Here is a 23,420-nt window from a genome sequence, read left to right as displayed (position 1 = left end):
CTTAGGAGACAAGTGAAAAAGATATTGGCATTTATAAGAGATTGATGAAAATTAGTTCTAAAGCATTAATTTCTCTTAATACCACTAAAAGAACTGTGTGCATTCAGGAGATATTTGATCTGAATTAAGAAACTGATGAAGCCACTGATTAATTGGAATTTAAGCCATCAGTCACCAGATCCATCAAGAGCTTCATTTACATTCTAAACAATCAGCTGACGGCCCAACAGAACACCCTGTATTAATACACAGTCAATACGATGCTGCAAAGAGACTCCCAGAGCTGTACTGACAAACACCCAGTGGCCATTGTCCAAACCCAAACACGGCACAGATTTCAGACTTTTGCACCTTCCAGAGTTCAAAGATTCTCATTGTAACAGACAATGTATTATCAGGGTTTTTCTGAACAGAAACTGAAAAATAAAAAAATAATATTAACAGTGTTAGCAGATACACAAACAATTCTGAGGATATGTACCTTTAAAAACGAGGCTAAGTAAAAACCTTACATCATCACATAAAGTCACACTAACTGAATGTCTAACACTGAGAACCCTTGACTGAAAGCAGTCGTGTGACACAAACTTTACACAGCTGGGACGCTGTGTGGTCCATTGTATAAAGAGAAGAAAAATTCCATAGAACAGTAATCTGACATTTTAACATTTCCACGTGAGTAGTTAGTAATTGTTTTAACCATTTAAATTTGATAGAAAAATAATAAAACTGAGGACTATAATAAAACCATAGTTTAAAACAGACCACAGTAAGGTCCTAAACTCAGATCCATTAATAACCTTCCAGGAATATGTAAAATAATCAAAAATTCAAGACACATGTGTATTATGCACATTTTTTCTGAGGAACGAAGTGATAATTCTTAAGAGTCTCAAAAAGATCCATGACCTCCAAAATATAAAATATCATTAAACTAGAGAGAAACTGTGCCCACAACGTAGGAAACAAAACAAAACCAGAGAAAAAGAAAACATTTTAGAGCATAATCAATTTGGATGTAATACCATCCACCTGAAGCTAGCACAATGAAGCGTTCTCATCTTCCTGATGCTCTGATACTCTACCGTGTTCTGCTCTCTTAACAACACCAGTAACAATGGCACAGCAGCCGAAGAACTTCCAGAACCTCAGCACGGCACTTATGTTCTCCAGCCCTCAGATCCTGCCTCTGAAAAACGGACATTTCTGACCCTCTTCCAGTTTTTAAGTGATAGATTTTGTTCATATTTTATCTCCTATACAGTAATAGATCTGTATAATCTACTTCTTTTAAGTTAATTACCTAAAGCCATTTCCACATTTAGGATAATAATCTTACATATATTTCTACCACAATCACTATAAGGGCAATTAATATAAAAGCATCTCCCAAACGCAGATATTTTTGTTATTCATTATGCTGAATACCTTTAGAAACAAAGACAAACAAATCATAAAATAAGTAGGAATGTCAATGGGGTTGGCAGTGTAAAAGTCTCTGAAAACCCATTGCTCCATAACTGTAATGAGAATATTAGCAAAAATTGTCAAAAGCAACTTTTTCAGAACTCTGGAAACTAATCAAAGACTTGCAGCAACCCCAGGTGCATTTATGCAAGAAACACAGCTAAACCTAGCAAAGAGTGAGCTGTATGGTGTTTTGACTTGTCCCATTTTCAACACCCACCCCCAAGCCAAGCTCCATAGCAGCTAAGTAAACCTACGGTCTCACAGCCCCTGAGGGAAGCAAACCGGGGCCAGGACTCCCCAAACCCCCTGCCTAGGGAGCTGTGATCACCTGACCAGGTAGGGCTTGTCTGGACTTGACCCCACCCCTAGATTGTTCACTGTGAAAAGTGCTTCCCCAGGAATGTTTGCCAAAAACAATCAGTGGCAATTGTTTACTATCACAGCTACCTCCAGTGGTGATAAAGCTGGAGTAAACAATAAGCCGACGAAAAAATTTGAAAGAAAAGCTGAAAAATCAGATGACTAACGGGGATTTTCAAAAGTGCTAACATATTCCTGAGAGTCTGGAAGGCCACCTGCCAGTGCACACATGCCCATGAAAACCTGAGAGGCCGAATCGCTCACGCCTGGCCGCTCTTGAGCTCCGCACAAGCAAGCGAGGGGGAAGGCAGAGTCCTTAACTGCTGCCACGGCTCTGCTGGTGTTAAGGGAACACCAGCTGTTCTAACAGACACCCTACAACTTTGGTACTTAGCAGACAGTATTTCTCTAACATAGAGAGGCCATCTGGTAACGGAAGAGGAGGGGGCTCTGTTCCAGTCATTCAGGAACCGAGGCTGAGGGGAGCTCTGCCATCTTCAACAGGCGGCTTCCAAGGTTACTGGTGGCGGACACTTGGCTAGTGCAGTGAAGAAAAGAGCAGACGGCTGCAAAAGAAGTTACAGCCAGGGCTCGAGTGGTTACACATGACCTTCAGCCATCCTCTGTCAGCCATACCTCAGGGCGTGGCCCCATCTAACTGGGCAGGAAAGGGAAATGGACTGGAAGAGTAGCTCTCCAGCCTCTGACCCGGAGGGAAAACAAACCTCCCGTTAAACAGCACACAGTGAAGTAAACGTAGCACATGTACAGGGGTCACTTAGTTATTAGGTATAAACTTTTTAAACAAGCATATTATACAGTAAAATCATTGCTTTAAATATCAACAGTTAAATGCGATTTAGACATTAATGAATTCAATATATTATCATCCAAAGAAAAATTCTTATAAGAATAAATTTAAATTTTACCTTTCAAAATGAAAATAAAACTGCCAAAACAGCAATTATCAGCAATGTAAATAAAAATAAAATACCTGCTTTTTCTGAAGTCCTAAGAAACACCATGTCTGATGGAACTCTTTGATTCTGCAGAGTAATATAAAATATTAATTATCTACATGCAAGTTTATAAATTAACACAATTCCCTTCCAAAGGAGGAATAGCTACTAAAAACAACTAAAATGTTATAATTCAAGTTTATGCTGAAACAATTAACATTCATAATTTGTATAACAAAACTGAAAATTTTACTTCATATTTTAGTTAAGCCTCAAAGATTTTTTCCCATTAATGAACCACGTAAACAGTACTTATCGATCACTTGAAAACTGTTCCATTTATGAAACATGTTAAATATTGCCACTTTTGTAGCCTCTGTTGTACCTTAACTCATACATACAATATACTAGTTATTATCTTATGAAAAAATTATATGCTCCTTACTAGACTAAATGACGCTGGAAAGTGAGGATAGCATTCTTCCAACTCTTAACACAAGACAAAGCGTATCAAAAACAAACACTTAATCAATGTTGAACGTATGAATAAAGATACAACTGCGCAAACAAACAAAACCCTCACAAATTTGAGGATATTCTTTTAAAAAGTAGAAAAGGAGACAAACTCAAAGATAACTATTCACATATTTATTTAATCGTTATTACTAACAATGATTAGTATTACTAGTAAGCAGCATTAATTAATTAGTTGGGAAAGCTGTATCAAACTGAAGAAAAAATGTGTAATTATAATAAGAACACCTCACATAATTTCATGGTTTATATTTTTTGAGACCTAAGTAAAGATTTATCTCCACATAATAAAAAGAAATGAATTACTTGTCAGTCAGCAAGCAACATAAACAAATGTCGTTAAAGCTGAAAAAAGATACGTTGTAGAAAAGAGCCACTTATTTGTAACATAAAGAAGGTGATTACTAAGATCTGAAGAGCCCTCAGATTAAGGGAGAAATCAGAACAGAAATTAGAAAAAATTTTTTAACAGGATGGTAATAAAAAACATATCAAAATGTGTGGAACACAAAGTCAGGAAATCTTAAGAGGAAATACACACAATGAAATGTATAAACAGAAAACGGAGGCTAAAAACACACAGAACTAAATACCCACTTGAAAGCAGAAAAAAAAAAACTGCCAATGAATCCCAAAGATAGTAAAAGGATGTAAGCAAATATGAGAACAAAATTAATGACACAGAAAACAGACACATGTAACAGTAACAAACAGCAAGAAAGTAAACGTTTTCTTAAATACGCCCATTTCGAGAATAGGAAAAAAACTGCATTAGAATAAAACTGATAAAAGATGGGCAAGTCCTCTCAAAAGAAAACTGTAAAACATTACTAAAAGAAATTACGTAAGACCCAAGTAAACAGAAGATACCAGATTCTGAAATTAGAATATACAGTTCTGCAAAGGTGCCAAGTGTCCATACGCTGGCCTACACACTCAACACAAACCCAACCAAAACCTTAACATGTTTTTGGTGGGAACTGACGAGATATTGCTAAAATTTACAGGAAACTGCAAAGGCCAAGAATGACTAAGATAAGAGTGACAAACAACATGGAGGAGTAAGGCTACAATATAACAGAACTAGACACTAACTAAACTGGAGTAATTAAGACACGATCATATCCACCAAGACAGAGAATCTATCAGTGTAAAAGGAGAGAATCCAGAAGTCGCCCCACACATGTGTGGACGATAGATTCATGTGAATCTTGGCACTGCAGACCAATGAGGAAATAAATGGTGGTCTTGTCAATAAACAGTGCTGAGAAAATTAGACATCCATGGGGGAATAAGAGGAGACGATGTCTGACCTCTTCAACTGAAACACAAAAATCTATTCCAAAGGAATTATACTTCTAAATGTCAAGTCAAAACAATAAGACCTAAGAGATAACACAGAATAATATTTCCACTACTTTTTGGCAGAAGAGATTTCTTAAACAAGATTCCTTCCCACCACCACCAAAAATTTCAAAAAAAAAGAGAAACTTCCTGTAAGTGAAAAGATTATTAAGGCAGACTTCACTAAAATTAAGAATCTCTGTTCCACAAAGCACACCAGAAAGGAAAAGATATTTCTAACATAGAACTAGTAAAGGACTCCCACCCAGGGTCCCTGACGGCTGGCAAATTGATAAGAAAAGGATAACTCAGAAGAAAAACAGCAAGAGATTCTCACAGGCTATTTCCAATGAGAAAGACATCCAAAATCATATGAAAAGGTGTCCAACTTTGTCAGTCTTCACAGAAATGCACATGAAAACCACAACTACCATATAAATACTAGAAATGGTCATTCTAAAAGGCTGGCAATGCCAAGTGCTGGCAAACCTGGAGGATGGGGAACTCCTACTGTGGATCTGAGTATAATTTGATATGTCACTTTGCAAAATTATTGGCAGTAAGTACAAAGTAAAACACACACACCTCCAAACCCAACACGTCCCCTGCTCAGCATGTATATACAGCAGCAGCGGGTGCCCGCGTGAGCCGGAAGGCATGGTCAGGCACCACAGAGAAGAATCCCTCCTAAAGGGCAAGAATTAGGGCGACCCCAACACTGCCAACAGCAGAGCGGGCAACAGGTGTGCTGTGTCGCAACCAAGTGAATGAGTCACAGCTGCACACAGCCGAGTGGAAGACCCTCACAACTAGTGCTGGGCCAGAGACAAGCTCCCACCCGAACAAAGCCCCGTCCCGCTGAATTGTCTAGGCATCCTTGTTGCAAATCAATTAACCATACATTTAAGGCTTTGGTTCTGGACTCTAAACTAAAAGCTAAATTAAAATTAAAGTCAATTAAAATTCATGCCAGTTCCATACTGTTCTGATTACTGTAATTGTATAAAGCTCTGAAACGGAGAAGTGTGACTACTCCAATTTTGGTCATATTTTTAAACTTTTAAAAATTGCTTTAGCTACTATTAATGTCTTGTATTTAGACATGAATTTTAGAATCAGCTTGTCAGTTTCTGCAAAGTTAGCTGGGATGCTGAGAGGAAGCAATGAATCTGTAGATCGATTTGGGAGGACTGTCATTTAAACAGTATGAGTACTTCTAACCCATGAACATGGGACGTCTTCCTATTTATTTAGGCCTTCTTTACTGTTTCAACAATGCTTTGTAGTTTTCAAAGTACAAGTTTCCTATTTCTTCTGTTAAGTTTATTGCTAGCAATGATCTTATTTGATACTAGTAAACAGAATCTGTCTAATTTCATTTTTAGATGATTACCTTTTATTCTCTTATCCTGTTTTATTTCCTATGAGGCGTTAATGAACAAACTACAAACTTCAAAACAATTATTGGATCCTTCTGATCTGTGCTTTCTTAACATGATATATCACGGTATGATGTACAACAGTTTCCCTGACCATCATCCATTCAGGATATCTGGACTGTTTCTGATTTTTTGCCTACCGTGAATAATGTAAGCATAAACATTCATGTGCGGGCTTTTGTGCCAACTTAATTATTCATCTGTGATAAAGGCCCAAAAGTTCAACTGGGTCATATGACAGTTGTACATCCAGTTTTTTAAGAGGCTAATAAATCATTTTCCAGAATAACTATAACATTTCATATTCCCACAGGAATTGTGTGAGCGATCCACTGGCTTCACTCACTGCTAGCATCTGCGGTCATTTTTCATTGCAGCCATTCTGCTCTATGCATAGTGTATTTCATTGTGTTTTAATTTGCATTTCCAGGTAACTAATGATGTTGAATAGCTTTTCATATGCTTATTTTCTATCTGTATGTCTTCTTTGGCTAAAGGTTTCTTTATAACTTTAACCCATTTTCTATTTTGATTTTATCTCACTGTTGAGTATTAAGAGTTTTTACATATTCTAGATATAAATTTTTGTGGATATATGGCTTACAAATATTTTCTCCTAGTCTGTAGTTTGTTTTCCATCATATTCACGTGTTCTTCGACAAAGATCAAGTGTTTAACTTTAATGAGATGCAACTTATGCCTTTATACACTGTGCTTCTGGTGTCGGGTCTAAGAACTGTTTTCCTACCTTAGATCCGGAATATTTTCTATTTTTTTTTTCTAAAAGTTTCACAGTTCACATTTAAATCCCTGGTCCATTTTGATTTAATATCTATATGAAGTGTTACATTTACATTATGGTTCATTTTTCACTCATGGACGTCCAATAGTTCCAGCCTTATTTGTTGAAAGGCATCCTTCCTCCACTTTAATTGCTTCTGCACTTTGTCAACGATCACCTGGGCATGTCTGGGTGGGTCCAGCTCTGGGTTCTCTGTAATGTTTCACTGGTCTCAGTTTCCCTCCTTCTTCTGCCTGTGTTAATTAACACAGCTGGGAAGTGCGCCTTAACAGTAGAAGACTGATTCTTCTCACTTCACTCCTCTTGTCAAGATTGTTTTTGCCATCTTAGGGCCTGTGCCTTGCCAAATTAAGTTTTAGGAAAAAACTTATTTTGTCTTATAAAAAAAAATTCTGCTGAGATTGGGACATGTGTGTCTAAACATTCAGATACTGCTCAGGTTTCCTTATTAAGCCAGGAGACAACCAGTCTTTGGCATTTCTTTCTTCACCCTGTATGTATAAAGGTACGTAGTCTAACCTCAGCTCTGCGACCAAACCCATAAAGTTCATAGGGCAGGACACCACACACGTGCTCGTCTGTGGTACTAATCTAACAGTAGGGAGTCGTCTACAACGTGCCACCCGCTGGACACTGAGATCACACACACACACACACACACACACAAAGATGTGCAACTACCACATCAAATGGAGACCTTCATCTGGACGTCTACGAGGCCTGGGTCACCCGCCAACCTTTCCTATTGACAGAGAGCACACCTGTGAGGGCAGAGAGGCGCTGAAGAGGAACACCCAGACACGTGCAAACTTCTTTCTCACATCTACCTGCATGACTAGCAAGATGGCCAAGAAGGGACCCTGTGTCAGCAGGAAAACAAGGTGCGCTGCCACACCAAACTCAACAGCAAAGGCAAGAAAAAAAGAGTAAATAGGGAAGTAAAGAAGGAAATAAGAGATGAAAGAATGCGAAGGCCAACAGTACTCAACTGATTCACAAAGAGAAATTTCCATATCTTAACCTTCAAATCCTTCAAACACTACACATCCTCTCAAAAGTCAAGAGGAAAACAGAAGGTGGTGGGTGTCACTTCAAGACTGTGCGTCCATCTGCTGGCACTGCACTCTCTCCCCTCCTGCTGGCACGCCAGCAGCAAGCTGCAGGTGGAGAGGCTGGTGTGGCCAGCAATGAGGGCAGCTCAAGCCAAAAGCTCCTGGAATGCAGGCCCTGAATGCAAAGAGGAACCAAGTCCTGCCAACAACTCCAAGAGCGAGACTGGCATCAGCTCCACCACAGTGGAGCCTGGAAGTGACGGCCACTGGGCTGACACCTTGACACACCTATACTGTAGCCCTGAGAGGGACCTGGAACCGGGAGACGCAGCAAGGCTGCCCTCAGATTCCTGACCAGAGCAACTGGGAGATAACAAATGCCGGTGTTTTTTAAAAATCACATCAGCGTTTACATGGCTTAGCCATCTTTCTCGTCAGCATTTATGCTGTAGAAACCTGCAAAGATATAGGTAGAAGGATGTTCATTATAGCATTTTTCAATAGCAGAAAAGCGGAACCATCCAAAATCTAACAATGGATCAAAAGTCAGTAACTTACAGTACCCATATAACTAACACTATGCAAAGAAGTTGCACATCAATGTTTAAATGTATCCCATTCTGTAAAATCAAACAAACACGCCCAGAAACATTCTCTGTGTACAGACTAATGTAACAACATGAAGACTACTTTAGTCTTGAGGAAGAAGACTGTTTTACTGTTTTAACATCTCCACAGGCGCTCAGACTGGGTAAGCTCCCACGTGGCTCCCCTGTGGATGTCAGCTGGTACCAAGGGCTCAAACTACTTTGGAAGAGGTCTTACTAAAACCTGTCATTTAAAAAAAAATTTTTTTAAATGTTGTTCTAAAGCCCTAAAAAAAAAAAAAAAAAAAAAAAAAAAAAGGCCTCTGCATTGAACCACTGTTACTTAGGAAGCCCGTGTCTCCTCCTTGAGTGCAGACAGCCCAGTCACACTCCAGGCTTGACCACTGCCACCTCCGGCCGTTGTGGGCGTTTCTAATGGCTCTTTCCTACACTAACCTCAACTTGCTCTTTCTAACCCTCTTTCACTTCCATTTACCTTAGCCTTATTTAATTGTTTAAGCCATAAGAATTAATATCCAATAATCATGTATAGTGTATCTATCTGTAAAAAGAAGCTCTAGAAAATGAACATATTCTATTATAAACATGTTCTAACTAACACAATTCTTTATAGTCAAAAGATGTAATTCCAATAATGCAACATTAAACAGTTAACACATGTCTTATTTTAGATAAAATATGACTTTACCTACACACATTGAAATGTACTTTAGCAAAACAGACTATATATAAAAATCTACATTTTTCTTCATGTATATCAAATCTCACACAAAGATGTTAAGATTTAAAATAAATGTCTCAAACAATTTCGTTCAGATTCATAAGTTACTTGCAATCAGGCTAAATGTTAATAACTAGCATATACATGTCTAAAATATATTAAAAATGCATCAACCTTTTCCACTATGATGAGGTCTCCAACTTGTATGTCTGAACTCTTAACTTGCACTTTACCTTAAAAAAAAGAAGAAGTAAAGTCAACTCAAGGAAACAGCAGCACAGCAGAGTTAGACTTGCAGTTGACAAATACAGAACCATCAACAACACAGTGTTTATTGCGTGGGCATTGTAATTTGAATGGTTTTAGAGCTACCCCTGACAGAAGCAAGTTCTAAAAACAGTAATAAAGATACCTGCATTTGTATGCCAGTATTTAAGCCTAATGAGTTTTCTTTCAAAACATCCCATTCCATTTACTGTCAAGGGCACACTCAGGACACCACACCTTGCAGGCCTTTTTCTTTTTGATCAGTTACTAGTGAACGTTACCGAGTAAGGTAACAGCCGTCCCCTCCCCTCGCTGAGCCACTGCGTTAAGCCTTCCGCTAAGTCTTCCCCCGACGACACGCACCCCCTGCCGACACGCACCCCCTGCCGCCGCGTTGGAAGCCTGAGGGCGGATGCGCGACCTTCTCACGGGAGGAAAGCGTTCCTCTAAGTTGCTCCACGGCCCGCGTTTTACCAAAGGTCAGAAATCACTCAGAGCTACCAATCCTGCTCCCAAGTGTCCCAGCCGTGCGCCCTGCCGCCAGCCAGTCGCCACTCTCACCTGCAGAGAGAGGGTGCGACCAAGGCTCTGCTGCGTCTCCGCCCTAATTTAACACCAACTCCAAGTGAGCGGGCTGGAAACGCGAAGGGGTTCACCTCACCCCAAACCCTCCCTTACCCGCCAACTACTCAGAAGACAACCAAGCTCGCAGCACGTGCGCGCGCTCTGCGCAGCTTCCGGCCCGGCCCAGCGCCCCGCCCTCTGCTCCTGCTGCACCTGGGTCCGGCCCTCGCCGACAGCCAGCTCCTTCTCATAGGCTCTCTGCCTGGCTCCTCCTTTCGACTGCAACCCCTCTCCCTAGCCCGCCTCACTCACACAGCAAATGGGACCTCACAAAGCCTCCGTCACCTGTGTTTTCTACACACAATGTACTTGACGTGCTATAAATACTCAAGCATCTGACTGTCTACCCAACTTCAGAACCTGTACCCTTTTAAGACATTTAGTCTGTTCTTCACAAATGCATCCAAACATAACACATTTTAAAAGAACAGAAGGAGTTTATAATCATTCTATTCCTAATCAGTTAAAATGGGTCAAACATCACAATGGATTAAAGAGAACATAACCGCATAAGCCACATCTAACTAGACATAGATATTATCAAATAAGGATAAAATGTATTAATTACTTATTTCCCAACAAAACACACACAAAGGGACAGGGTAAGAGTGGGAGATAATTAAGCAACTTTTAAAGGAAAGACTCTGAGCACAGGTAAGGCACACTCCAGAGGGCCGACACCAGATCAACAGGTACTGCTTCCCGGGCAGACGCCCGCCTGCTTCACCAGAGGCCGTCCCGTCCGGCTCATCTTCATGCCTGAGTGGGCATCGCACTCTCCCCCACTCTCCTGACACTTTAAGTGAGTTTGGAGGGAGGAGACTGTTTACAACAGACTTTGAAGCCAAGTGGGTAGTTAGGAAACAAGTTTTGTATTACATTATAGTAGTAAGTATTATAGTATATTGTATTTTAAGAGAAACATATACTCTAAAAAAAAATACTGCTGAGAGAAATTTTGAAACACCTAAATAAAGGAAGAGATGTATTTCATTCATGGATCAGAAGAATTAATGTTATTAAGATGTCAATTCTCCCCCAAATTTATCTATAGATTCAATGCAATTCCAATCAAAATCCCAGGAGGCTTTTTAGAACAGAAATTGACAAACTGATTCTAAAAGTCATGGAAACACAAAGGCTCTAGACCGGCCAAAACAACTCTGAACATGGAAAACAAAGTTGGAGGGCAAATACTACCTGACTTCAAGAATTATTGCAAAGCAACAGTAATCACAAGAGCCGGTATTAGCAAGAAGAGAGCAAACAGACCAACAGAGTGAAGAGAGTCCAGAAATAAACCCACTCAGGACAGACAACTGATTGTTGACAAAAGTGTAAGGCAATGTGGTGGGAAAAGGATCACTTTTTTCAAAAAATGGTGCTAGGAACAACACTGACACCTTGTACCAATACAAAAACTTTACTCAAAAGAGAGATGTACCAAAAAATGTAAATCCTAAAACCAAGGAACTAGAAGAAGAAACATCGGAGAAAGTTAACAAAATCTCTGTGAGCTTGAGTTAGGCAAAGAGGTCTCAGATAGGAGATCAAAAGCAAAAAATTAAGGAAAAAACTGATAAACTGGACGTCATCAACCAGAACATCAAAGGGGCAAGAACAGCAGGAAGATTTGACATCAATGAACTCGCGGCTGAAAAACAGCTGGAGTCATGTACAAAAGGGAATAAGCTAAAAAGAGAGGAAGGGACTCTAATTCCAGGTCAAGTGGCCCTAAGGCCACAGGAGAAAAACAATGACCATTTAAGAGGGCTGCAGGGGCACCGCTTACAGCAGCCAAGACAGGGGAGCAACCTGCACACCCACCGACCGACCGACGGCTGGATGAAGCAGCTGTGGGTATTCAGACATGGAGTACTGCTCAGCCACAAAAAAGAATAAAATAAGGCCATTTGCAGCAACCTGGATGGAGCTGGAGATCGTCATTCCAGGTGAAGCAAGCCAGAAAGAGAAAGACCATATATCCACTCATGTGGAATCTAAAAAAAAAAAAAAGAAAGAAAGAAAAAAGAGGACACGAATGAACTCATCTACAAAACAGAAACAGACTCACATAATAAACAATCTTACAGTTACCAGGGGGAAGGGGGTGGGAAAAAGATAAATTTGGGAGTTTGAGATTCACAAATGTTAACCACTATATATAAAAATCGACAAAACACAAATTTCTTCTGTATAGAACAGGGAACTATATTCAATATCTTGTAATGACCTTTAATGAAAAAGAATATGAAACAAATATATGTATGTATATGCATTACTGGGACATTACGCTGTGCACCAGAAATCAACACATGTAACGACTGCACTTCAATTAAAGAAAAAAAAAAAGAGGGCTGCAGAGGAGGCAGGACCTCAGAGAAGAGCCACGTTTTAATGAAAGCAAGAAGGAGCACTCAGAGGGGTCTACTGATAGAAAGGTTCAGATGACAAAGGGACCTGAATTCCAGAGGCACAGTGGGAAAAGGGCAGGGGTAAGAATGAAGATGTACCGTAACTCGTGGTAATTAAAATGCCGAAGGTGAAGAGTGACAGAGTCCGTGACATGAACAAAGACCAAGGTCCCCGAGGCCAGTCCCGGGATATGCAGGGCTGGACTGCACTCAGGCTGGGAGGCCAGAGGGCTCAGGGCTTCACTGTGACCCTGGCTGAGGGTGGGAGGGCATAGGCTACCCCTGACCTCTGAGGGTGAAGCTGAGGTCGCCAGGATTTTCTCGAGGGACATGGACACCCTCCCAGATACCTGCTGGGGACAAAGTGGGACAGGACAGGCTGAGGTCTACCCTCATGGAACTTATATCCTAATAAGATTCCATAAGGCAACATGGCATAAACCACACCAACAAAGGGACTAGGAAATAAAAGAAGTACCACAGCCTAGAGGGGAAGGACCATAGAGTACCCTGCCCAAAGTAACCGGTTTCACTCTCAAACATCTACTGCCAATGACCAGTGTTTTTTTTTAAAACATTCTCCAGCAATAACAAAAAAATTAAGACGCTCAAATTAAACACCATCAATATTTTTCCTTTTCTATCAGTAAAAAAGAGTTGGACAGCTTTAGAAAAAATACTGCAATAATGAAATATTACATTGTGATAAGAAATATGTAAAGGTAAAACACTGAATGTTGTTCACTAGATAAATCACATTAGCCAACCAGTCCCCTCTGAACGACCTCACGGGCCAACGCAGTCGGCACCATCGGTGTCATTACCAACAGAGGTCAGTAGCTGCCCGAGGAGGCTGCCCCTGCGGACTTCACAGCCCACCAGCGCACGCACCTTTCGCCTAAAGCTTTACGCAGCACTAAGCACTGGAATAAGTATCAACAGTAATTCACTGCATTCACCAGATAAGGATTTTGCTGAAAATTACAATGGTTCAAAGCTTTTAATAAGTATCTCAAATATTAAATATGTTATCAACTAACAGATACAAATGGAAATTATATGGTATTATTAGGGAAAGGATACCCTTCAAAGTCTTCATTAAATCCTTTCTTATTTGCATAAAAGTAATTTCTAATCTGTCTTTTCTGTAGTCACACAGACTTCTTAAATATCTACCAACAGTTAAGATACAAAATACTGTTAATTTAAATGGTTCGTAATCAAATTCTAAGACTCTGAATCACTAACATCAGAAGTACAAAAAAGGCAGTCTTACTCTCATGTGCTTACAAATGTATAAAAATCCAAACGTCCTGCTTGAGTGTATACAGTTATGTTAGAATTGAGAGAGGTAGGAGCCAAACACAGTTCAAAACTGCCCCCAGTCTCCTGTGTCCCCTAGTTCTGCAATAACCCACGTGACAGCGGCTTCCTTCTCAAATGCTCCTGCAGGGAAGCTGATCTAACGCTCGGGAAGACGGGAGACCAGCAGATGGAGATGCAAGACAGCTGTGCGGGCCGAACGCAGGAGTGGAAGGGAAAGCTCCCAGTGACCGCATATTTATAGTGTGTCAAGAGAACACAAGAGAAAAATGAAAAATACAAACAACTGGTATCAGGAGGGAAGAAGGGAGGAAAGGAGAGGTTTCCCACGACAGCAGAGTGTACCACACAGAGACACCGTTTAAAACTGGTGAGGAACTGGCAGGGAAATTTGGATGAATCAGTGGAGCAGAACAGAACGCAGAGGACAGGGCCCACACAAATCCAACATATTTCTCAACGATCTGAGGGAAGAAATTGAGTAACTTCAGTAACTGGTTTTAAAGTAACTGAGCATTTGAGGGAAAAAAAGTAGATCCCTTCTCCACATAAAACATAGTTTACATGGAAAATTGCAAAAGGAGTAAAACTAGAAACGCCATGAGGAGGTTAAAACATCCACCTGCACTGGGACTGAATGGGCTCTCTAAAATGAAAATAAAACCATAAACGAAAAGATCATTAGATCCGCCTACATAAAAATTACAAATTTATCTACATCTCAAAAAAATTAATCAAACAAGATAAAAATATTTGCCACATGTGATAAATTTATCTGAGCACAGAAATAATTGGTAAAGATGACCATAGGAACAAAGGGTGAATAAATTTTCATAAAAGTTAAGAAACGAACAGTGAAGTGTTACAGGTGAGAAGCAAGCAAACACAGTGAGAGCATTTTCCACCTCACTGGCAAGTTAAACCCGCTCCATCCCAGGGGGGCAGGACTCTAGGAGCCGGGGAGGGGCGGCCACTGGAGCCGAGGGCCAGAGCCCCCCCCCCCCCCCCCGGGCAGCACCCGTCAGGCTGACACTCTTCCCACCTGGTCCAGAGGCTCCACGTGCACTCACTCCTCACTCACTCACTCACTCACTCACTCACTCACGCGGCAAGCTGAGCGCCTGCCATGGGCCTCAGAGACAGCGCAAGAGCGCGGGGCGGGGCGTCCAGTCACTAAGGGCAACCAGCGGAGCAATTAACGCCGACCATGGAGGGACGTGGAGGGCACTACCAGACACAGACGTACATGCAGCGCCCAGCTGTGGGACAAGGTACCGGTGCTAGCCACCAATTTTTAAAGTTAGGTCACACAGGTTCCAGGCCCTAAAATCCAAACAATGTATTAAAAAATGTTAAAAGTTTAATATCATGGAGAAATGAATTCATACACGTCTTCCCAGGGTGACCTAAGAAAATGTTGACTATGTGCTTAATGAGGGTACGTATCTGCTCCCGCATACACACGTCCAGACTGAGGAGACATACCCACCCCCCCCCCCCCACAGCCTCAGAGAACTCAGCCCATGAGACAATAACTCCGAAGCGTCTGTGCCTGGCAAACACCACTGCAGAGCAAAAATGCAGTAATGTATGCTGGATGTTCCTCAACGAATACTGGGATGGATGACTTTAACATGCTGCTCAGACCAGGCGAGAGGGAGGTTAGTGTAAATGACAAAATGCACAGACAAGATGTAAAAGGCACTCAAGAGGGATTTTAAAATCTCTCGATTTTCAAGGAATAATTATGACTCACAAATGGAGTAAATTTCAATGAAAGATGACAAAATTTCATTGAGACATTTCATAAAAATCTTTTTAATGTAAAAAAACAGTAAGAACATTAGCAAGTGCAGGACAACACAGTGTGGATGACATGAATCAAAGATGCTAAAATACACAGGAGTAAAGAAGGTCGTCTCTTCCTGCGCTCCGCACAGGTCCACAAGAAACATGTAAATACACAAATGTTCTCTCCCACGTTCACACACACACGTAATTAACATAAGGCTCGAGGCACGGACACTCTCCTCTCTGTCCTGTGTTTGAATACCTGAAGGCATGTTAAACAACGCACGGCCAGAACTAGTAAAGGTAGCCAAGACACACGGGGAAGCAGGAAAACAACCGCCACCAGCTGGATGAAGCTTCGTGTTAACTTCGGGCCTACACTTGGGAAATGTGCGAACGGTGAGTGACATGACGTAGTCCAGCTGAGGTCTGGCGGCTGACTAAAACACAAACAGAGCAACGAAGACCTCTGAACGTGTCCTATCTGCTAAAGCACTGAGTACATGCGCATTCTGAGAATGATCACCCGGTAACTCAGGAAACGAGGCGTCTCCCCTCTTCGGGGCTTGTTTTGTTGATTGGTGTATGCTGCAGCCACGTACATTTAGCAACTTTTCTAAACTATTTTTGTGAAGCATGTGTACTCTTTGTCCTGTATGGTCTCTCAAGGCTTTCTGATGCTAGCCTGTGTTCAGCCAGTGTTTGAAAGAGATTTCCTTGCAGGTGAGGAGAAAGGGAGGGCGTGAAGGGAGGGAGGGAGGGGGGAGGGGAGAAGGGGGGAGGGGGAAGGGGGGGAGAGAGGGAAGGGGACGAAGGGAAGGGAGATCATCTCCCAGCCTTTGCAGACGGAGGCTCTGGGCTGGGATTCTGACACTTGGTCAGGATGTCTACAACTCTGCCTCAGCCTTCACTTCTGCTGGCACTGAGCCTAGAGATTGGTCAGAGGGCCTTCGCAGGTCTTTTCTGAGTGGGCACCCAGCTCTGGCCTTGAATGTGGCTTTCAAAATTCCCCAGTTAACAGGAGCACCTTTTTCTCTCACTCGTGTTTCCTGCCTGGATTTGACACTACAGTGTGTGTGTCCCAGCTGTAACCTTCCCTGGCTACTGCGGCTACTCCTCAGCCTCACAGAAGAAGAAATGCCTGCAGCATCTTAGCTTTTCTGCCCTGAGCTCCAAGTTAGGTGAAAGACAGACGAGTAAACTGGGTCAGTCCTTCAAGCAGCCCCAGACAGGCTGGACAGACAAACGCAGTTCTCTGCAAGTGAGCTCTGCTCCATGTCCTTCAGAGCCAGGGTCCAGGGGCCCAAACCCAGAGCGAGGCTGCTGCTGTGTTCAAGACGGTGCCACGATGGGGAGGCGGGCAAGGGCAAGTGAGAGCACCAAACACTTTCCTACTACTTTTAGGTCACCTCTTCCTGGAGGCAACAGTCACGTCGAAGCTGTGGAGCTCTGACTGAGCTAGTTTCGCCAGTTTCTGCTCCATCTGTGGAGCTGCCTACTCCGTCACGTTTGCTGACGCCGCCACACCATTTATTTCTGAATGAAAAGTCAGTACACAGAAACAAGTCTCTGCTCAGCCCAAGTGCCACAATACAAAACAACTTAAAATACATGCCAGGGTCTAAAGCATATTCTAAAAAAGACAAACCAAAATGACACCTAGCTGACCAGGTCATTCTCGGGATTCTTCTCCCCAAAACTAAAGCTCACCTATTTTCTGCAACATATCTTTCCTCTACTGCGCCACTGTCTTAAGCATCGAAGCTTGTGAATAGTTAATTTTTCAACTCAATTGAAAAAGACTAATGTTTTCAACAAATGATACTGGGACAACCTGGCATTCACAGCAGAAGACTGTGAAGCCACACCACACACCATACACAAAATATGAAATGAAAGTGGACCACAGATCTGAATGTAAGGGCTAAAACTATAAAACTCTCAGAAGAAAATACAGAAGTAGATTTCTGTAACCTTGGGCTGGCAGACTGTTTCTTAGCTACAACCCCAAAACATAAGCAACAAAAGAAAAAATAGAAAAGTTGAACTTCATGAAAACTAAAACCTTTTCTGCATCAGATGACACCATCAAGAAAGAGAAAATACAGCCCACAGAATGAGACAATATATTTCCAGATCATGATCTAACAAGGGACTCAAAGCTACAATATATAAAGAACTCCTACAAATCAGTAATTAAAACAACTAACCCAGTTAAGAAGTAGGCAAAGAATCTGAATAAACGTTTCTCCAAAGAAGATATACAAACTGCCAACAAGCACCCAAAAAGATGTTCAGCATCATTAGTCATCAGGGAAGTGAGATACTGCTCCGCACCCACTAGGACGGCTGCAATCAAAAAGTCAGACAAGAACAAGTGTTGTTAAGATGTGGAGAGACTACAACTCTCACATGTTGCTGGTGAGAACGTAAAACGGTGTAGCCAATTATGAAAATACTTTGGCAATTCCTTAAAAACACGGAATTACCATAAAATCCAGTAGCTTCATGCTTAGATACATATACAAAAGAAATGAAAACAATATTCACACAGAACTTGTACACAAATGTTCGTAACAGCATTATTTACTATAGCCTAACAGTAGGAACACCCTAACTGTTCATCCACGCGGTGTGTCACATTATCTGGCAACTACAGAAGCCACGTGCGGTACAAGCTCCACCGTGAGTGACCTTGCAAACAGGATGCCGAGCGCAGGAAGCCAGTGGCAACAGTGCACACACTGCGTGACTGCCCACACGACTGTCTAGAGGAGGCGACTCCACAGAGACACAGCACATCAGTGGTGGCCGGGGGCTGCAGTGGGGTGGGGAAGGGGCAAGAGCGGGAAGCAACTGCTACACAGATTCAGAGCCTCTCTCTACACAGTTACAAATGTTCTGAAATTAGATGGTGACAGTTTCACAACTCCATGGCTCTAACAAGACCAACGAAACTGTATACTTTAAATGGATAAATTTTATGTTATGTGAAAAATATTCCAATAAATTGTAAAAAAATTTTTTCAACAAGATTGTTTCAAATAAATAATTCATTGTACAAACGTCCATGCACAAACAAAATACAAAATCCACTCTACAATTCTCCATTTTCAAACAGGCTCCGAGTTATTATGAGTATCCATTTAGTCTGTCAACACCTCCCTCATTGTCAAGGTTCCACTGTCACTCTCTACTGTCACCGATTGACTGCAACAGCTTCACCTACTCTCTTCCTACTATACTGCTCCTTTTCTACAATGGACTGAAAACCAAATAAACAACTCTCAAAAGCATGAACTAAGCAAGGGTTAAAGCCCTGAAAGGTTGCGGGGAAACTGGCATACGTCATTCATCACTTTGAATCACAACATTTGTTTTAGGGGCTCAAAGACCTTTTCCTAAAGTGTAGTTTAAGGCCATGGCACCAGATGTCCGACCTTGATGACTGTGTCCAAAACACAATGCACAGAGACTAGAAGAAGGGCTATTATGCTTCACAGAAAATGTGCACACACCAGCTGGGCTTCACGTGTGTCTGAGCACACATGCATTATACACAAACTGTAACAGAGCACAATCTATAATTATTAGTGTATGTGTGTGTGTGCGTGGGTGTGTTTAAGTGTGTGTGTACATGTTTATATTCATACACACATACGTCCAAGCATCTAGAGAATGAATAAAAATCTATCCTGAAGTTGTATGCATTATAACGTTATAAGGAAATTAGATAACAGTCACTTAAAATTATTTTCAAAATTAAGACGTTTTCTTGCATTTAGTTTTACTCTGAAATGATGACTACATTAAACGATGATAAACTGGATTAAAAGTGTCTTGCTAACCTCTTATTGTAAGCTTGCTGTATAGCTGTGAATTCACTTCCTTGTCTCGCTGAAAACGCCGAAATTCATCAATTGCTTCCCTTGTGATAGTAACAGCCAAGACAAACCCCTATGAAACAAGGAAAAACACCATATTTGAGGAAGTAAGGGAAAATTTTACTATTTAGTTTTATTTTTTTCTTCAATTTATATTAGTTCTAAAATATAAAATAAATGAGAAAAAAGATAAAAAGTAACAAATACTACAAAAGGAACATAGCAATGCACAGTAAAAGATTTACAATTTTTACTAAACCCGAGAAAATTTTAAAAATTCACATCTTAAAATGTACTTCAAGCTAAACATCAGAAAATACTTAGTAAACCCCCAAGAAATTATTTTCAATAAACCCATGAATTACATTTAGAGCACTCAGGTGTTCTAACATCAAATTAATAAAACTACCAGAAAAATCGTGTGCTATCTGCACTTAACTCTTTCCGACAGAATGAAAGCACTTAGGGACACAAGACAGCACCCCGGTGTGACACTTGCACGCGGTTCATCCACCACGTGCACCGTGCACCACGCCGCCGCTGCCCCGGAGGGCACAGATGCGGTGCTCTTTTTCACTCACTGTTTAAGTAAAACCTGAATAGGTTTGTCTGATGCTACTGAAATAAACTTTGGTACGCTTATAATCCATTGCGAAATCTGTTACACCACTAGCACATGGCTAAAGCCCACCTTCTTAAAAGGCTACAAGTGTATCTTCTGACACATAATACAATAATGTTCTTCACATCAATCTCCCTATGATTACAGAGACCCCTTCAGTAGGCTTCACATCACTGACAAACGTGCTCCAGTCGGCTTCGTAAATGATACAACACTGGATGAACTTCCATTGAAAATACAATAATCTGTTATTCTAGGGTTTGGGTTTTTCCTGTATAACCAACAGGCTAGATAAAGTGGGTCGTTGGAGGGTGTTCCTGATGTCTACTGAATGCAGTCTCTCCTGAAGTCCGATGGGGCTCTGGCCTCCGTCCACACACCCATCAGCCGTCTCCCTTGACCTGTGCGGCGCAGCCACCACCTGTGACGGGTGTCCCAACTCCTCCCTGACCTTCATCGCTCCGTCACTCATCACCAGTGCTGACTGTGCTGCCCAAACACGTCTCAGGCACGTTTCCTCCATCTGCACCTCCACCATCACTCCTGCGCCTGCCTCGCGCCTCCAGCCTCGCTCCCCTTCAAGTCATCCAACCACAGTCACCGGAGTATCCTCTACAATTTGAATGTGACAAACATGTGGCCCAGGGATGAGCCCCAGCCACTCCCAGTCTGGAACTTCCAACAGCCCCCATTTATGCTCCTCTCACTGATGCACAGCCTTAAGAGCAGACAGACCTCAGCCTCACCACCCGCTTAACGATGCTTTCACTCTCCTGCGGCTTAAAGTCAGCAAAAGTCAACGCTGAATTTAGTAACTTATGAACCACAAAACTGTGCCAGCCCCTAACGCTTCTAAGACCTCAGGGAGTGAAAGTAAGCTCCCCCTTCCAACGCACTCAGAGCAGAGCAGACCTGCCCAAGAGGGGCCGGTCCCAGCGTTGAACACAGGAGCGACAAGCCCCTAAGAGGAAAGAGCCCTGGTTACAGGCAAGGACTGCTGACAAGTACGAGCTGCTCCAGGCCACGTTCAAGTCTAAGGGTTGTCTGGACATGTAACAGACAGCAGGACCAGCAGCAGCACGAGGGGTCAGCCCCGCCCCACCACGCCCCTCTCCAGCACACCAGTCTCGAGGAAAGGCCCCATGGCTGGCCAGGAACATAAAGCAGATCCAAGCAGAGGTGAGTCGATGCCACCATCTCCCTCTTAGCCATGGGCATCTACAACAAAGGGCCTCTACTTTCAAATGCAGACCTTCTGAGGTCTTACAGGCTGGTGGTTCATGGGAGATCTGGGTACACAAGGCTTCCTGCAGGAGCCTCTGGGCCTTCCCACGACTTCAGCACCAGCCGGTTGGGGTGTGAGCTGGAGCACAAGCCTCAGACTGGATGACGAGACCGTCCAGCGTGGCCTACCCCGAGCCTGCGCTGAAGTCTTGTGTCAGAGGGCAGGGAATTCTTGCTTCTCTCTCCCCAGATAACCCAGGAGCCATGTGGAGTAAGTGCCCAAACAATACAGAATTTAGTAAAGAGAAAAAAATACTCTAGTTTACCTTTGAGGGATTGTAAGACGCCAGACACTCCTACCCATGTTAAATGAGCTGTATCTTAAATGTCACAAAAGCCTTATAAGATGTGTCCCCTTAGCTCTGATTTACAGATAAGGAAACCCAAACACAAAGAGAAAAGGGAACCCTGCCAGGTCACACGGCTCACGGCACAGGGGCACAGGGGCCGTCTCTGGGAGGTGGGAGTCTGCTGTTTGTGCTTTCCCCACACCCCCGGTGCACAGAGACGTTCACAGAAAGCGCGAACAGAGAAGGAGTCTTAAAATCAAGTCTTCATTAGACTGATTTCTCACCTACCCAGCCTATTTGGTTTTCAATTCTGTATTAACACAGAACCAGGAATATATTTCACGTGGAAGATGTAGAGATTAAAAATCCGTGTTTTCTGCATCTAAAAATTTTTTGTAAGGATATATCTATTCCACCTTATTAATTCTGATGAAGCATTAAATCTGGTTTGGTTCTCTGATTACTCTAGCTTTGCCTTGAAAAGCTGCTCCAAAACCTGAATAATATGAAAGGTAATCTTCACTCGGATACAACAATGTAATGAGATCACTTTATTTTCATTTACTCTTCCATGATACAGGAAAACATAACAGAAATTAGTTTAGGACTGAAGCCAGTGAATAACACTGCCAGGAGTAAATGAAAAAGAAAGATTATTAATTAAGCTATCACTGTTTCCAGAAACATCCCAATTCTAGACAGAGAGCAGAGGGATGAAGTTTGAAGTAACCTGTTTTTTTGTTTAAATTAATGGACATCGGACATAAGATTTTACGTTTTACCGGCAGGTTTTAGCCAGGAGAAATCTGGAAATGCTAACTGATTCCTTTTCTGAGAAAAATTACAGAACCTTAGAGAGCATGCAGAGAACAGAGGTCGAAACCGTAAGCGTGTGTACAGGACACGCACTGTCACAGGCCCGGGCACGGCGGGCACAGAGGGAGAAGCCACCAACACTCCCTCTGGTTAAAAATACACACGCCTTAGGTTGAAGGTTCTTTACCTTGGCCTAGATTAATTTCAAAAAGACATTCTGTAGATAGTATCTAAATTCTCAGAAATTTAAAAGGTTTCTGAGGTGAGCCTGGATCAAAGAACCAATATACCCTAAGTCTGCTTGGTGGATCTGAAGGTGGGCCTAATGTGCGCAGCAACTTTTTGAGATTTTTTTGCTAAATCGAAGGTTAAAATGTTTACAAAGAACACAAGCACAGACACTAACAAATCTTCACTATTTATTATATGAGCGAAGGCTTCAATTGTGGCCTCCACCAAACCAAGGAACAAAAGGAAACCGTTTAAAAAAGCAGACTGATTTTGAGGTCTGCGGGCGCGATGTCAGAGCAGGAGGGAAGCGGGCCGGGACGTCAGAAGGCCACAGTAAGCACGCCTCACATGGAAGACCTTGGGCTTCCCACTTCTCTTCGGAGCACTAACACAATCACAGCAGAGCAGCAGGATCCCTTACGGGAACACTGAGGTTCTTACTGAGGTACTCATCTAGACACAAGAAAGTTTATTTTCACATGTCAGACAAATGATAACGTACTACAAAAAGCCTGCGGCTAACAATTCAAGTGAAAGGACTTAAAATCCAAGCCAGAGCTGGAAGCGAGCACCCCTCAGAGCACA

At 42.1% G+C, this 23,420-nt stretch overlaps 1 protein-coding gene across 6 annotated transcripts in view; it reads right to left on the bottom strand.

The window, feature by feature from the left end:
• The window catches only part of ATP9B (ATPase phospholipid transporting 9B (putative)), a 155,698-nt gene that overhangs the window by 105,313 nt on the left and 26,965 nt on the right, over nt 1-23,420 (bottom strand). For 4 of the 6 annotated variants that reach the window (XM_031441712.2, XM_031441713.2, XM_031441715.2 and 1 more), the window contains 3 exons: nt 19,557-19,665; nt 9,464-9,522; nt 2,825-2,876 (listed from right to left, as the gene is read on the bottom strand). In XM_031441712.2, the coding sequence (XP_031297572.2) occupies nt 2,825-2,876; nt 9,464-9,522; nt 19,557-19,665 (220 nt within the window). Of the gene's footprint in view, nt 1-2,824; nt 2,877-9,463; nt 9,523-19,556; nt 19,666-23,420 lie in introns of those variants that run through there. The other 2 variants (XM_031441723.2, XM_031441714.2) reach the window with 2 other exon arrangements.

The sequence above is a fragment of the Camelus dromedarius genome, chromosome 28 (assembly GCF_036321535.1).
Source record: "Camelus dromedarius isolate mCamDro1 chromosome 28, mCamDro1.pat, whole genome shotgun sequence".
NCBI lineage: Eukaryota > Metazoa > Chordata > Mammalia > Artiodactyla > Camelidae > Camelus > Camelus dromedarius.
This window is presented reverse-complemented; position numbering and strand designations above follow the sequence as displayed.